This window comes from Rhinopithecus roxellana, chromosome 17 (genome assembly GCF_007565055.1).
Source record: "Rhinopithecus roxellana isolate Shanxi Qingling chromosome 17, ASM756505v1, whole genome shotgun sequence".
NCBI lineage: Eukaryota > Metazoa > Chordata > Mammalia > Primates > Cercopithecidae > Rhinopithecus > Rhinopithecus roxellana.
Window position 1 is genome coordinate 19,497,894 of NC_044565.1, and position 15,024 is coordinate 19,512,917.

Consider the following 15,024-nt stretch of genomic DNA (forward strand, 5'->3'; position numbering starts at 1 on the left):
ATGGACTTGGAGTCATTCTGTGAGCATGTATTTAGTGAGCACCTACTCTATGCCAAGGCCCAGATGTGCACCAAGACCAATGGCGTGTACAAGGCAGCAGCCAGTTAGGCCTTTGCAAATGCCCAGATATGAAGCACTTTGGAGTTCAGAGGTAAGTCTGAGGAGGTTTCCTGGAGGACATTCTGAACTGGAAAGCGAAAAGAGGAGGCTCTGGGCAGGGGTGCTTGGAGTTATTTCCCAGAGGGAACTTTGACTGTTGCCTGCCTTGCCTAGGGCTGCAGGGTGCAAGAACTGACTTGTGTGCCAGGTGAGGGTATCTTCTGCACCTGAGTGGAAACTGAATCTGAGATGACTCTTTCCCCACTTTGGTGTCTCTACAGAGACCCACATTCCTGGGATCCCTATATTGTACACACTGGGGTCCCCACACCTCTCCGAGGCCTCCCTGTTTGCCCGGGGCTGGTTCCTGTCCAGTGGGGGATGTCACTGATGGTGCCCCCACCCCATTCCCACAGTGTGTACCTGCTGCTCCACCTGCAGGACCTGGAAAGGTGAGTAAGCAGACAGCCTCTCTGCAGTGTGCTGGACTCTCACTCGGGAAGAGCTTCTAACCAGGAGTGGGCACCTGATCTTGGGGCTCCCTTTCAGCTGCATGGTCATAGGGAGGGGTCAGGAGGTTAACCCTTTATAACAGCAAACACAGTAGCTTACAGTTTCTGTAGGCTAGAAATCTGGGAGCAGCTTAACTGGGTGGTTCTGGCTCAGGGTCTCTCAAAAGGCTGCAGTCAAGATGTCAGCCCGGGCTGAGTCATCAGAGGGCTTGACAAAACTGGAGGGTCCACTTTCAAGATGGCTGTTGACTGGAGGCTCCTTACCTCATGGGCCTCTCCGAGGCTGCTTAAGAGTCCTTACAACATGGCAGGTGGCCTGGCCTAAAGTGAGCCATTCAAGAGAGAGAGGGCAGGCAGGAAGCCAGGGTACCTTTTTTGTCCTAGGTTTTGAAGTCACACTCATCACTTCTGCCTTATTCTATTTGTTGGAAGCATGTCATTAAGACCAGTCCACATTCAAGGGGAGGAGAATTAATCTCCACCTCTTGAAGGGAGGAGCATCAAAGAATGTGTGGAGATATCTTAAAACCACCACAGGGTCACTGGGTGCGGTAGCTCATGCCTGTAATCCCAGAACTTGGGAGGCAGAAGTGGGAGGATTTCTTGAGCCCAGGAGTTCGAGATCAACCTGGGCAACATAGCAAGAATGAATCTCTACAATTAAAAAAAAAAAAAAAAAAAAAAAGACCAGGCGCGGTGGTGTGCACCTGTAGTCCCAACTACTCGAGAGGCTGAAGCAGGAGAATTGCTTGAGCCTGGGAAGTCAAGGTTGCAATGAGCCATGATCGTGCCATTGCACTCAAGCTGGGTGACACAGCAAGACCCCATCTCAAAAAAAAAAAGCCACAACAGGGTCATACTTCTTTGTGCTCCAGGTAAGGACACAGGAACTTCAGAGGACTAAGGTCCTCTGAAATGATGAAGTCCTGAAGTTCCAGGGGTTTCTGGTCCTAGGGCAGCTAAGGGAGCCCTGGTCCTGCTTTGCCACTTACTAGCTGTGCAACGTTGCATGAATCTCCTAACTGCTGTGAGCTTCAGTTCCTCCTCTTAAAACGGAGATGAGATCCTGCTTCCTGGCATCACTGTGCTGTTGTGAAAATGGCTGTGAAAGGGCCATAATAATCCTGGGAAGGATGATGATGATGGTGATGATGGTGGTGATGGTGATGATGGTGGTGATGGTGATGGTGGTGGTGGTGATGGTGATGGTGGTGGTGGTGATAGCCTGGAGCAGCCAGGAGACCCCCAGGAGAGTGGAAGTCTCCCAGTTCTGGACAGGGACTCCTGCTGCTGCCTTCCCAGTGTGTGAGTGATGGCTTGTTGGAGCCACAGCCACCTGGTGGTTGCCGTGACCTGCTTCTCCAGTTGCCTAACCTTAACTAGATACATTAGGGACTAGTGAGGGTGCTGGACTAATCCAGCGCCCCTTTCATGCTGCCTGGCTCCCCATGGAGAAGCTGCCTTAGACTCAGAAGGCAACAGGGGCCATGCCTGGCCTGCAGCCTGCTGGCTACTGTCAAGGGAGGAAGGAAGGCACGCAAGGTGCCTAATATAGCTTTTGCTCCAGCCCTGGTGCCGCGAAGACATGACATGCCCCTCCCACATCGGCAGTGAGCAAGACAGGAAACTGCATTATGTGACGTGTCCTGTTTTCCCTGCATTGCTTTATTTTTAAGGCTCTCAGTGCTCAGCTTTTTAAGTCCTTTATAGAAGAGTTGTGGATTAGGCCAGGCACGGTGGCTCACGCCTGTAATCCCAGCCCTTTGGGAGGCCGAGGTGGGTGGATCACCTGAGGTTGGGAGTTTGAGACCAGCCTGACCAACATGGAGAAACCCTGTCTCTACTAAAAATATAAAATTAGCAAGACGAGGTGGTGCATGCCTGTAATCCCAGCTACTCGAGAGGTTGAGGCAGGACAATCGCTTGAACCCTGGAGGCCGAGGTTGCGGTGAGCTGATAGGGCACCATTGCACTCCAGCCTGGGCAACAAGAGCGAAACTCCATAAAAAAAAAAAGCTGGGGATTTTGGAGGCCGTAAGGCCAAACTGAGCTGACAGACGAGTCTGAACAGGGCTGCAGGTGGAGACAAGTGTCCTGGCCCAGCTCTGACTCTAACCCTGTGTCCCTGGGGGGCCTCCTGGTCCAAGTTGGAAATGAAGGGGCTGCGTTCAGCTGTTTCTAGCACTGGGCACTAGACGCTGGCCTGGTGGACACACTAGTTCATGGGAAATGACCCTGTGGTGCCAGTGGCTCCAGGCAACTGCAGGGATTTCTGTCTTTTCACACTGTAGTTTTGAGTCTGCAAATTCTGTGAGCAATTCCAAAAGCCTCTAATTCTGGGAGACTGGCACTTGGTCGGGGAGAGTGGCTGTCCTCTCCTCCATTCTTCCCCTGGCACTGCTCTGCGCTGCTCTCAGAAGCCCTTTCCTGCCATGACACTTGGTGGTTTCATGATCAGACAGAGCGTTTCCAGTGCATTTCAATAGAGCTGTGGTTGATTGTAGGAACTAAATAGTTCTGGAAGGCTGCACATGCATAAGAGTGTGTCCAGGATTCAGTGTCCAAGTTCTGGTTCCTCATCCCCGAGCAAGTTGGGAGCTGCTGGGATGGGGGTTGCTGGACAGTGGGAAGCAGGTGAGGCCTGGTGGCGGCCTCAAGACCTGGAAGCCGTTGCCCCAGCCCTTCCTTTATTTGGCCTTTGCCTCTCCAAGGGCCTCTTAATACCTGTGTCCTGGCTCTCAGGTCTGCATGTGAGGAAACCTTTGATGATTGGCCTACACCATTCCCTCTGAGGCCTTGGGAAAACCCCTGCACTCTTCAGGCCTCGGTCTCCCCCTCCATTAGGTGTCCCTTGGTCCTCCCAACTCTGACAGTCTACTGGGTTGTGCAGTGGTGGCAGATGGTGTTGTGGGAGGTCTGTCTTGCACCTGGGGCTATAGGCTGACTCTCAAGTGGTAAGAGGATTTCACAGGTGTCGGGGACACTTTTCTCCTGGTCCCCTGAAATGTCACAGGGGGCGCTCACTTAGACCAAAGCCTGGGAAGATTCAAATTACTTCTGGGGTCATGCAGAGCCCCAGGATCCCCTAGCAGATAGGAACATTTTCTAGGAGCTGTAAATTCAGGTCTTAATTCATGATGGGGGTAGGGGAAAGGAGGCCTTTCAGAGGCTGCTAAGTGCCTTTTAGGGCAGTGACAGAGTTTGGAGGCCCCAGAGGGCAGCAGCCTCTATTCTAAGCTGCACATCTCAGATGCCAGAACATTCTCTTCCCATCTTTGCTGTGTTCCTTCCCCATTTGTCAGCTGATTCCCTATTGTTTTCTGCATGTCTTTGTCTCTCTTTTTCTGTGTGTCTATTATTATCTCTCTCTCTCCTTTTTTCTCTGCCTACCTCTATGTAATATAGAGCTGAACTCTGGATTACTGCCTGTGTGGTTAGTCATAGAGGTGCCCCTCCCTGCTTTTTAAAATCAAGCATGTAGGACATAATTTTTAAAAGCCGTCATCCTTTTTGTCCTCTGAGAGAGAGAGAGAGAATTGCATTTTGAGTGTGGCCTCTGGGCAGTGTCCTGATTACAGCAGGAGGAGTTGCCTGAGGTTTAGAGCATGGGAAGTAAGTGAGCATGTGTGTGTTTACATGTGTGCATGTGAGTGTGCATGTGTGTGTGAATGGTCATGTGTGCATGGTGCACACATGTGTGAGTTTCAGTGCCACAGACCCTTCTCTAACGGAATGTTCTTTTCTCTCTCCTCGGTGCTGTTGGGGACGCGGATGTAAGTGTTCCAGACAGGCGTGCTCTTCTGCAGACATTTGCTGCCTTCCATTAATGCTCCCACTAATGTGTGCTGTGTGGAATGTTTTTGCTAACCTAGGGGAGGTTCTACTGCACTGCAGGGGTGGGGCGGCCCTAGGCCCAGTGCAGGCTACATAGGCCTTTAAAGGGCTGAGAGGCTCTGCCAGTTTCTCCCTCCCTACCTTCCCCACAGAGAGAAGAGGTGGAGCCTGCAGCCCTGGCTGCTGTAACCCTGCTGACACATTTGCTAATACAGAAACATCAGCCAAGCCACACACCCATTCCCCTGCTATGGAAGACAGCAGAGACCCTGCCCTTTCCTAGAAGCACCCCAGCTTTGGGCATCATAGTGGCAGCTCTGCAGGCTCAAGGCCGTGGCCACCATCACCTGAGGTTTGCAAGTTGTTATGGCCATGAACTTGGGTGGGAGACCCTCCTCCCATACACGTTGTCTCTGGGAGCCAATTAGAGTCCTAAGATATGGATAGCAATACTCTTTCAGGCCTGTTGCCAGGGGTAAGGACCTGTTGGGTCACCAATCTTTAGATCTTCAGGGACAAGAACATGGAGGAGGCAGAGCATGGGATTTTCTACCCAGCTACTCACTCTCATGCTCCTCCTGGTGCCTTTCTTTTGGGACTGTGTTCTGTGGGGTTCATTTCTCCATGTATATTCCTTCCTGATATAAAAAGGAGTTAGGTCTACTTGTGGAAATATATCTAAAGTAGCAAATAAAAGTAAGAAAATTGAAGCATGGGGAAAAGGGAGTGGGCAAGTAAGATGGAATCAGTGGGGAGAAGAACATTTTAAATGCATGCCATCAAGGTGTAGACTGTTGAGACACCTGGCTTCCTTGAAACCACTGCAAAGAGGGAAATACAATTAGTTAAGAGATTCATGTCCACTGTGCAACAGCCAGCCAGAGGCGTGGAAGCTTGTCTTATTTAGAATATTTATTCTCACTGGTTCTGAGAGGAAGGCAAATATTACAAACAACTCTTAGCAGAAATGCTCAGCGGACACAGTGACTGGGAGAGGTCTTCTCTTTTTAGGAGGTTCTCTCTGTAGCTTCTTCCTGAGGCTACTTCTGGCTCCCTTACTACCCACACTGACCTTTTTTGCTCCCAGCCTCTGCTGAGCTGAGTACTTGTTTCTAATCCTGCTTGGATATCTGGGTTGTCCTTGAACCATCACTCCTACTGGGCTGGAGGATCATTTCTTTTCTACCCTGCAATCCTTGCAGTGGAGAACATGCACAAAGCCTGAGATTATAGTGATGATGGTGATTTTGGTAATGTGTGAGTTCATTGCTCAGCCTCAGTGAATCCAGACTGGATGACTGGCCTGGGTTGTTAGATGCCTGAGGATCTCACGGTGACTTTGGGTCACCTTCTGACACCCACAGCTATCAGTACAGGGAAAGCCCTGGACCTGGATGTGGAGGTTACAGCATATGCAGAGGCACAGACTCGAAATGGTACCTACCCCACTTCCACGTCATGGAGTTTGCTGCGGGGGTGGAGCTGGCCAGGCTGCTTCTGCAGTTTTTGCCTTGGTCTGAGGGCTTTTGGTCTTCTTTCCCTCCTGCCAGGCAGGAGGTATCTGTGTCCAGAAGGAATTTCCTGGTTTGGTTAATGGGAGTATCAAGCTTTGACTTGGGACAAGAGCTGAGCTCTACTGAGATGACTTCAGGATTCTACTTAGTTTAGTTGATGAGTGGCCACTGTGTGCCTAGCCCTGGGTCAGGTGCTTAGAGGGACTGAGGGAGGATCAGCCATGGCCCCCCAACCTCAGGATGCCTTCTGTTGGCTAAGGCAATGAGACTGACATGAGGACCAGGGCACCCAACACAAGCTGTGTGGCACAGCCTCCAAGCACTGTCGGGTCTCAGAGTGGGGAGGCCAGGGAGGGTCAGAGTATTCAGCAAGGGCTCCCTGGAGTCACTGGTCTTTGTGCTCAACAGGATGCAGCTGATTAGGACAGAGGAAGGGAGCAGAAGACAAACTAAACCCAGAGTAAATAAGCTGAGGGAAGTGCAGAGTAGAAATAAATAATAATAATAATAATAATAATAATAATAATAATAATAATAATAAAATCAAAGGAACATCAATGATCTCAGGACTTTACTTACTAAGGCCCAGCCTGAACCAATCACACCCCAGCCTAAAATTCAGCTTTCGGTGCTGTGCTGCCTCCTGCTGGCTGTTGGGGAGCACAGCAGTAGTAGCTGGTAAAGCTGCCCAAGATGAGGGTTCAGTTGTGTTTTACTCCACGCCTGGTGGTGGAATAGTCTAGCAAGTCCACTGTTGATGGAGAGAGAGCACATTTGGTGGCCGAATATGTTCTTAGGAGCAGGGTGTCCCAGGAAGAGCTCTGGTTTCTATTTGGAGGCCTCATGGTGATTGGACCAGATGGCTTGAGATCTCCTTAGTTCTGCATTCTGTGATTATAGGTAAAAACAATAGATGAAGCATAGAAAGATGTGTGTGTATATCAGATAGCTGGGTAGGGGCAGAAGATATTTTACATCTCAGCTAGCTAAGACAGATGACATGGAGTATGTATTAGCATTTAACATTTAAGAAATACTGTGGGTTCAATGAGATGAATTAATTCTGAAGCTTTTCCTACAGATGTATTCAAGGCAGACTAAACCAGGAATCTTGCTTTTTTTTTTTTTTCTGTCAGATTCTCCTTCCGTAGGTTTCCCTGCTTCTCTAGGACTGGGCCTTTGGGAAAAAAAAAACAAAACTATATAGCTTTGTTTAAGGTTATCCCTTAAGGCCTCCTGGCATTTTACATTCTGTCTCTTACGGAATGCTTGGAGTTGAATATGCAAGTATAATATACACTGTCAACATGGCTTGTATGTATAACATAGAAACTGCTTCCCCACCCCACCCCACATCACTGCTGCCATCTTCTCTAGAGGAGATTCTTTCCCTGAGCATTCACCTGGTGTGGGATCACAGGACTGAGCTGCAGGGATTGATGTGTCTCAGTTAAGGCCGCTTCTTTCTTCACCCAGGGAAGTGGTGCCACCTTGGTAGCTTTTCAGTAGATTCTGAGTCTGTGGTTGTTTCTGTGCACAGTGCCTGGAGATTCATACAACTTCATTTTCACAATCGCAGACCCCCTACAAGGAGGCCCCCAAAACATCAGTGCTTCCTCAGACGCAGGGGCCTCAGCTGTCCTCACAGGCCTGGCTTGCTGTGCTGTGTGCCTAACCTTGCCCTTCCCTGCTCCCTGCACTGATGCCTCCTTGCTATACTTTGTCTCCTCTGTGTAGATTGTAAATGGACATTAAGTGGTTGAGGGAGATGTGAATGAGGGTGGTGTGAAGGCATGGGAGCCCCACCAGGTCCAAAACCCATTGGCGTTTTCTGACGAGGAGGAGGAAGACCTGCTGGATTTCATGTACAAGTATAAAGCACCTCGAAGGACGGAATTGCCCGTGGAGGTACACAGTGTCTGGGGCTGTGGGTTGGAGTGTGTTTTCCAAAGGCTGTGCCCTGGAGATTGGGGGTCCTGGGAGCAGCATCTCTTGGGGCACCATCATCTCCTCAATACCTCGGGTGGAAAGATCTCCTTCCATCAGACAAGCAGAACCAGCCACTGGATAGCATGCAACTACTTGCCAAGGAGAGGAAATCCTATTAATTTCATTTAGAAATAGGAGTGTGAGCTGGGTGCAGTGGCTCATGCCTGTAATCCCAGCACTTTGGGAGGCTGAGGCAGGATCACCTGAGGTCAGGAGTTCGAGACCAGCCTGGCCAACATGGCAAAACCCCTTATCTACTGAAAATAGAAAAATTAGCCGGGCATAGTGGCGTCCACCTATAATCCCATCTACTTGGTAAGCTGAGGCAGGAGAATCGCTTGAACCCAGGAGAAGGAGGTTGCAGTGGGACTGCGCTGCTGCACTCCAGCCTGGATGACACAGCGAGACTCCTTTTCAAAAAAAAAAAAAAAAAAAAGTAATAGGAGAGTGGTAAAGTATCTAGGTCTTTATTGTTTTGTTTTGTTTTTTTCCAGGTATTAACTACTACTACTGTAAGTTGACGTACAAGTCAAAAGCAACCTAAATGGGTGTTTTGAGGGAAGAAAACTCAGAATGTGTTATTTGAAAAGTTTTCATAAGTAAGAACAAGGCTTGTTCATCGCTGTATCTCCAAGAGACAGCATAGTGCCTGGTACAAAGTGGCTATTCATGAAATGTTACTGAAAGGGTACAGCCCTTTAGAGTTACCAGAACCAATACCCTTGACATACATGCTATTGTCAGTTGTAGGATGTAGATGGAGTTCTGGCAGCAGGAGCCTCTTGGACCTTGCTCTGTGACGTGGGTAGGGAGTCACCAGTTATAAGCGCAGGTGCAGGGACCCCAGTCTTTCTCTCTGCTTCCTAAGGTCTTCTCTCTTATTCCCTATCTGCTGAGTATCACGGCCTGAGAGGCCATCTGAAGCAAACAGGAAGTCTCTGTACAGACCCTTGTGAGACTTACATGGGGAGATGCCTTGAAATATTCCCTTCCACAGACACTGAGCAGCCTAGCATTCTTATTCATTAGGACTGTAATTATGACCACCTCTATGTGCAGTTAATCAGGTTCCTTTCCAAGGTGAGGCGCACATGCATCCCTTTTAAAGTTAGAGGGTTTGGGAAAGGATGCTCTGGGCTTGGACACTGCTGGAGGAGTCCGGCCTGGGCAATCTGGCCTGGGGAGCCTCCTGATGGGGAGAGGAGCCCAGCCTAAAGAATTCTAGGGCCCAAGGGTTTGTGCTATTTTGCTTTTGTTTATTAAAGCTGCACAAAATGCTTTACTGTTTACTGTTCACCAGCCTGCCAAGAGGCAGATTACTGTAAAGGTGGGTTCCGTTGTTTCTGTTTTCAGTCTCTGTCCAGAGGTGGCTGGTAAGCATCTCGTAGTGGTAAGGCTGTAGCATGAGGATTCTATGAGAGGGCCTGAGTCTTGTTCTCTAGCTCATTCACTTCCTCCCTTCTACGTGCCTGCCCAGCACTGAGCCACTCACCAGGCAATGGTAGTGAATGTGCCACGAGCACATTCCTGCCCTCAGGAAGTCCCCAGTCTGGTGGGGAGTGAGCAGGGCCCCCACACAACCCCTTCTCACTGGGTGCAAAGTCCTCTGCTGTGGGACATGTACAAAACATGATGAGAGAACACAGGAGGTGACAACGCCTGGTTGTGTGTGGCTAGGCAGTGGCAAGAGGGGCTCCAGGAAACCTTTGCAGAAGTGACCTTTGAGCTGGGTCCTCAGGAGGCCTAGAAATATGCAAGACAGAGGAGGGAGGGAAGGGCTTCCAGTCAGAAGGAAGACAGGTATGAATGGGCACAGTGTAGAGCAAGTTCTATGTATATACAGAGAAGTGGACAGATACGGGGGCTGAGGGTAGGTTGGGGCCAGTTGTACGAACCTCTTCGAGTGCTGTGCCAGAAAAAGTCCCCTTCACTTTCATTGAAATAGGAACTCCTCCTGTGATCTGTGTATCCTATGGAAGGAGGGGTCCCTTGAGAGTCATCTGTGGGAGAGACGAGGTGGAGCCCTTTATATAAGTTGAGCATCCCTAATCGAAAAACCCTGAAATTCTTTGCGGACATGATGCACAAAGGTCATGCTCAAAGGAAGTGCTCTTAGGATCATTCTGAATCTCAGATTTTCCGATTGCAGTGCTCAATTGGAATGTATATGCAGATATTCCAAAATCTGAAAGAAAAATCTAAAATCCAAAACACTTCTGACCCTAAGCATTTCCAGATAAGGGATATTCAACCTGAACTCCAACCTGGTGTTTGCCTTTGTGGTGTGGTGTGCTGTACATTAAGAGGTTTCACATCCAGAAAGGGGACTGGAAATTTGGTGATGAAAATTTGAGGCAAGTGCCAAAAAACATTAGGCTGGTTCCCAAAGGAAATAACAAAAGCAAAGGAAGCGATGGGGAGATGTCTCCTTCTGCTGAATCATTTAAGATCATTTTGCTCCTCAGGCGGAAACAACAAAGATGTGTCATTCTGCACAACCGTTCCCTTGGGAGATCGAGGAGCCTAATTTAAGAGGGAGGCATCAGCCTCTCAAAGGGTCAGCTTCATGGGATATGTGGGATGGGACTCTGATGATTGCTTCCTGTTGCGGAGATTCAGGGAGACCCCAGCCCCAGCCAGCATTGGCCAAAGGAGCTGGAAGTCTCAACACAATGCCTTCCAGGTGCTGACCCCAAGATTCCACATTCACACCAAACTGAGGGACACCTTTCTGTTTTCTCTACCAGGCACCGCCTAGAATCCTTCGATCTCACTTCAGGAAGAAAAGTACCTCATCCTCAGCCACCGAAACCACGTGAGTGAGATGAGCCAACAGCACCGGATCCACAGAATGTTTCTTCTCTGCCTTAAAGAGCTATTCACTAATAACATAGAAATCCGCAAGCTGGGTGTGCTTTGAGTGTGCAGCCTCACAAACATGGCCTTTTCTCTCTCCCCTTCCACTTTTAAGGATTTTTTTCCCCCCTTTTCTTTATTTTGCTGGGGAGAGGCTAAAGGGAAAGGCAGTAGGGGCGGGGGTGGTGACCTTTAAGTCTTCTGAGGTTGGTAATTTTCCACAATTGGATTCTCATTATAGACAGCAGTGTGTTAATTAGAAAGATAAGAGAATCACCCCTATGCCGCTGAGATGTACATTTGTAATTTATCTGTTGCATACTTAGTTTTTAGTCCTGTAAATGCAAACAAAGCATTTTTTAAAACTTTCTTTGTTCTTGGTACTAATACTTTGAACTATGATGTACATATTTATGGCTTTTGGCTTTTAATATAATGGACTTGCAAGGGCTGCCAGAGGTTCTGACATGTAAGAAAACTGCAAAAACAAATATAGAAAAATATTTTGATTCTAGAGAACGTCTCAGATGTGCTTATAAAGCTTCCAAATACAACTCCAGTAAGACATCCCTTTCCCTGCAGGAATGTGGTCTATATTCTTTAGATAGTTGTTTAGTCAAAAGACCAGACAAGTTACAAACTAAGAGAAACAATATTTCACAACACAGTGAAGTGTGATGAGAGGTCAGGGGAACATCCTAGGATAAGAGAAAAATCACAGGAAGCTCATCTCCTCCCTGGATTCTGGATTAGGAGCTTCTGAATCTTTTCCAGGGATAGGCAGGTGGCTCACCCTTGGCGCAATTTCTTGAGGATGGGAACGGGTAGAGCTGTTAGAAGGAGTAATTCTGTGCTTGACAAAGGACGATTTCTCCTTTATCATGACCAGTGCTGCTGATTTCCCCAGACAGAGGAGCTTACACTCTGAGCACCTTGTTTTAGCGAACTCTAGCGAAACTTGTTTAGCTTAGCAAAAACAAACACACAAAAAACTGAGAACTGTGCTGTTTCAGATACGCCATAACAAACATCTGAAACACATGTGTAACCATCAAATGATGGGCTCCAGAATGGTTTTTGAGCTTGAGATCTTTATGGGTCACACTTGCTGGTCAGACCCAGGAGCACCTGTGGCTCACACCTTCTGTTCCCCTCCTGGCCTGTGCAGAATAGAAACAGCAGACTCACACTCAGTGGGCACTACAGGCCTTATCAGACGTTTTATACAAGAGTGGATTGCTTAGTAGGGGAATAAGGCACTCTCTGAGGGGGCTTTCCACTTAGATTGAGAATTTTATTTGAAAAGAATCTGGTTTAAATGGCACTGTGGTCCGAGGTAGCTGCTCTCCCTGCTGAGAGCTGAGCCGAAATGTAAGAATAATATATTTGTGCTTCGAGTTGGTGTTTTCTTTCAGTGTAATGCATGCAGTGGTCACAACCCAGTTACTCATAATATTTGGATTGTATTTGTTCGTGGATATGCCCAGAAGACTAGACAATTAGTGTTATATACCACATAGAACTGTCAATCAACTATAAACAGGCCCAATTAAAAACTGTTCCATTAGTACGCAAACACATATTAGAGGCCTTTGCTGATGATACATTAGCTGGACCTTAGCCACCCCAGAAAGGGTTTAATTTGAAGCTGATTGTTGCCAGATATGCATATTGGAATCCTGTCTACCCATAGTTCCTCTGAAGGTGATTTTGTAATTTGCAAAAGAGTATAGGAAAATATACCTAAAAGCAAATTTGTGGCTGAGAGGATAAACAGAGGCTGTTTGCTCATTTTCTGTGCCCCACACCCACTGAGACCTAAATCTGTTAAGGAAGACAGAAAATGTTTTCTTTGTGCTCAATGAGTAGTTCCAGACGGAAGAATAATACACTCTTTAAAATATATTTACCTGTTAGTTGGAAGTACCCAGAATTATCAGAAACAAGAGCAGAAAAAAAAAAAAAAAAAGCTTACACAGCTTCTTAGCATTTTTTTTTTTTTTTTGGCATAACAATAAATTGCCTTTAGCAGCAGTTTAAAATTCTATTGTGAACAAGCTATATTTTCACCATTTTACAATGGAAAGTTGTGACAAGTACAGGTTATCAAGTTTGCACTTAACTACGCCAAAAATGTTTGAAGCACTCTATTCTCAGACATGCTATATTACTTCTCATTCAAGATTGAAAAATATGAAGGTATCCAAACTGCTGTCTTAATGTAAATGTAACTATTTTTCCTTCAAGTGTTGACTAGGGAGTCGGTTTCTCTCTTAAAGACACTCACTGTACAACTGAGAGCAGCTGTCATATTTCTGGCAAAATGTGTTTACGTATCTGACAAGCTGTACATTTGTGTATGAACTGACATAAAATGTGAAAGCCTGTAAGTGTACATGTAGTGGTGTGGTGTTCTGTCTAGAGGATACAACTGAATGTTTTTAATTTGCTGACTTACAGACACAGGCTGTTTACAAAACGCTAGCTGGAAAGTCTGTAATGTTCATGTCATAACTTTTAGTTAATTGCCATTGAGCACCTGTTCTGAGGAGGTGAGATGTGGACTTGTGCTTATGAACTGGAGAGTTTACTCACAATCCCTCCTGGCTTTGTGTGAATAGCTTGCTCACTTTGCTGGCCTTTGAAATGTGTTCTCTATGATAAGCTGTCCATGTGTTTGTGATAAGAGTGCTTGTCAACCATGACCATCTTTGAGCCTTCCTAGTCTTCCACCTGGCACAGTATTTGAAATGGCAAAGGATGTGCTTCATCCTCTAACAGTGTACACTCCCAGAGCTGATATTCTGGATTATGACTGTGCACATTTCCTCTAGTTCATTTCTGTAGTCCCTATAGAACGATCTGTAATAAAATAGTATACTGGACTGTGCATCAAAGGGATGTAAAATTACAGTATTCCAAAGGTTGAAGTTCTGCTGTTTTGTTATAATGCCTGATACACATCTTGAATAAAGTCTTAACATTTTTCTTTTAAAAAACATCTTTGTAATGTTGGGCTTAAAAGGAAAAAGGAAATACTTTTTTTCAAATATGGGAGGTAGCAAGGATTAGAAGCTTAGTGCTCAGCCATGGACTGGCCTGGTAACTTGGCCCCATGCCTGCTGCATAGGATGTTGAGAGGGTAAGAAAATCAGATGATATAAGTGTTTTGAAAACCAGTTCATCACACAACTACAAACCTGAAAGTATCACTTTTATTTTACATTTAAAAAAATCATCAGCAGAAACTAGGTAGTTGTGAAAATAGAATAGTCCACTGGTAGAGTTTCAATTGTGCAAACGGACCTTTGGTCCATCATTTTTCTTCTCTGAACGTTTCTTCATCTACAAATGGGGGAGTGCCTGTGCAGGTGACAACAGGGTGGTGAAGGGCCACTGTGGGTGGAAGGGATGCCCTAAAACCTGCTGCAGCCCTTACCTTTCACATCTGAACAGGCAGACTCAAACTTCATTGGGTGGCCACAAAGACTTGGAAGCTCAAAATTTGAAATATCAAAATACAGACCCAATTTCTTTGCATTTTTAGTCCTATATTCTAGGTTTGACAAAACCACTGTAAAATAAAGCAGCAGTAAGCAAAGAAGCAGATTCAGAGGACTAAAAGCAGGAAGAGATGGGGAAAAAAAGCCTGGAAATCCATTCATTTGTTTATTTACTGAGCCTGGTCCAATGTTGACAGAACTGGGATTATCCAGGTTAAGAGTTGGCAAAGGACAGGAAAGCAAAGTAATAATTTGACCATGCTGCAAGAATTGAGGCCACATGTTTTGCTACAATTAAGGATGGAAAGAGCTTGACAAAAGATTTGGGAGGCAATGCAAAATGCTCAGACTTCACAGAGGAAATCTGTCGCCGAGTAAAAGATTTAGATTAATGCTTCTACAACTGGTATTTGCATCAGTCACTCTAAATGGACACCACATAAACCTCTATTTAGAATACCTACGTATGTATGCATTGGTTTGCTTGTTTCTTGACAGTACATTTTTAGATCTGGCCTTTTCTTAATGAAATCTGCGCAAAAGATGCAGGTGGATGTCCCTAGGTCTGTTTTCAAATAACTTTTTCCAAGTGCTTGTTTTATTTATTAAGTGTCTACCTGGTAAATGTTTTTTTTGTAAACTCTGAGTGGACTGTATCATTTGCTATTCTAAACCATTTTACACTTAAGTTAAAATAGTTTATCTTCAGATGTAAAT

The 15,024-nt window shown here is 46.5% G+C and overlaps 1 protein-coding gene and 1 long non-coding RNA gene across 3 annotated transcripts in view; one reads left to right on the forward strand and one right to left on the reverse strand.

The window, feature by feature from the left end:
* Positions 1-13,803, forward strand: part of REEP1 (receptor accessory protein 1) — a 125,836-nt gene extending 112,033 nt beyond the window's left edge. The window contains exons 7-9 of one of the 2 annotated variants that reach the window (XM_030921235.1): positions 516-551; positions 7,716-7,867; positions 10,696-13,796. In XM_030921235.1, the coding sequence (XP_030777095.1) occupies positions 516-551; positions 7,716-7,867; positions 10,696-10,767 (260 nt within the window). In that variant the 3' untranslated portion in view covers positions 10,768-13,796. Of the gene's footprint in view, positions 1-515; positions 552-7,715; positions 7,868-10,695 lie in introns of both variants that reach the window. The other variant, XM_030921237.1, reaches the window with a different exon arrangement.
* LOC115894278 lies at positions 6,549-9,897 on the reverse strand. The gene is made up of 3 exons (XR_004054361.1): positions 9,844-9,897; positions 7,363-7,502; positions 6,549-6,847 (listed from the first exon to the last, which is right to left on the reverse strand). It is a non-coding gene; the product is annotated as an uncharacterized LOC115894278 (long non-coding RNA).
* Positions 13,804-15,024: the final 1,221 nt, after the last annotated feature.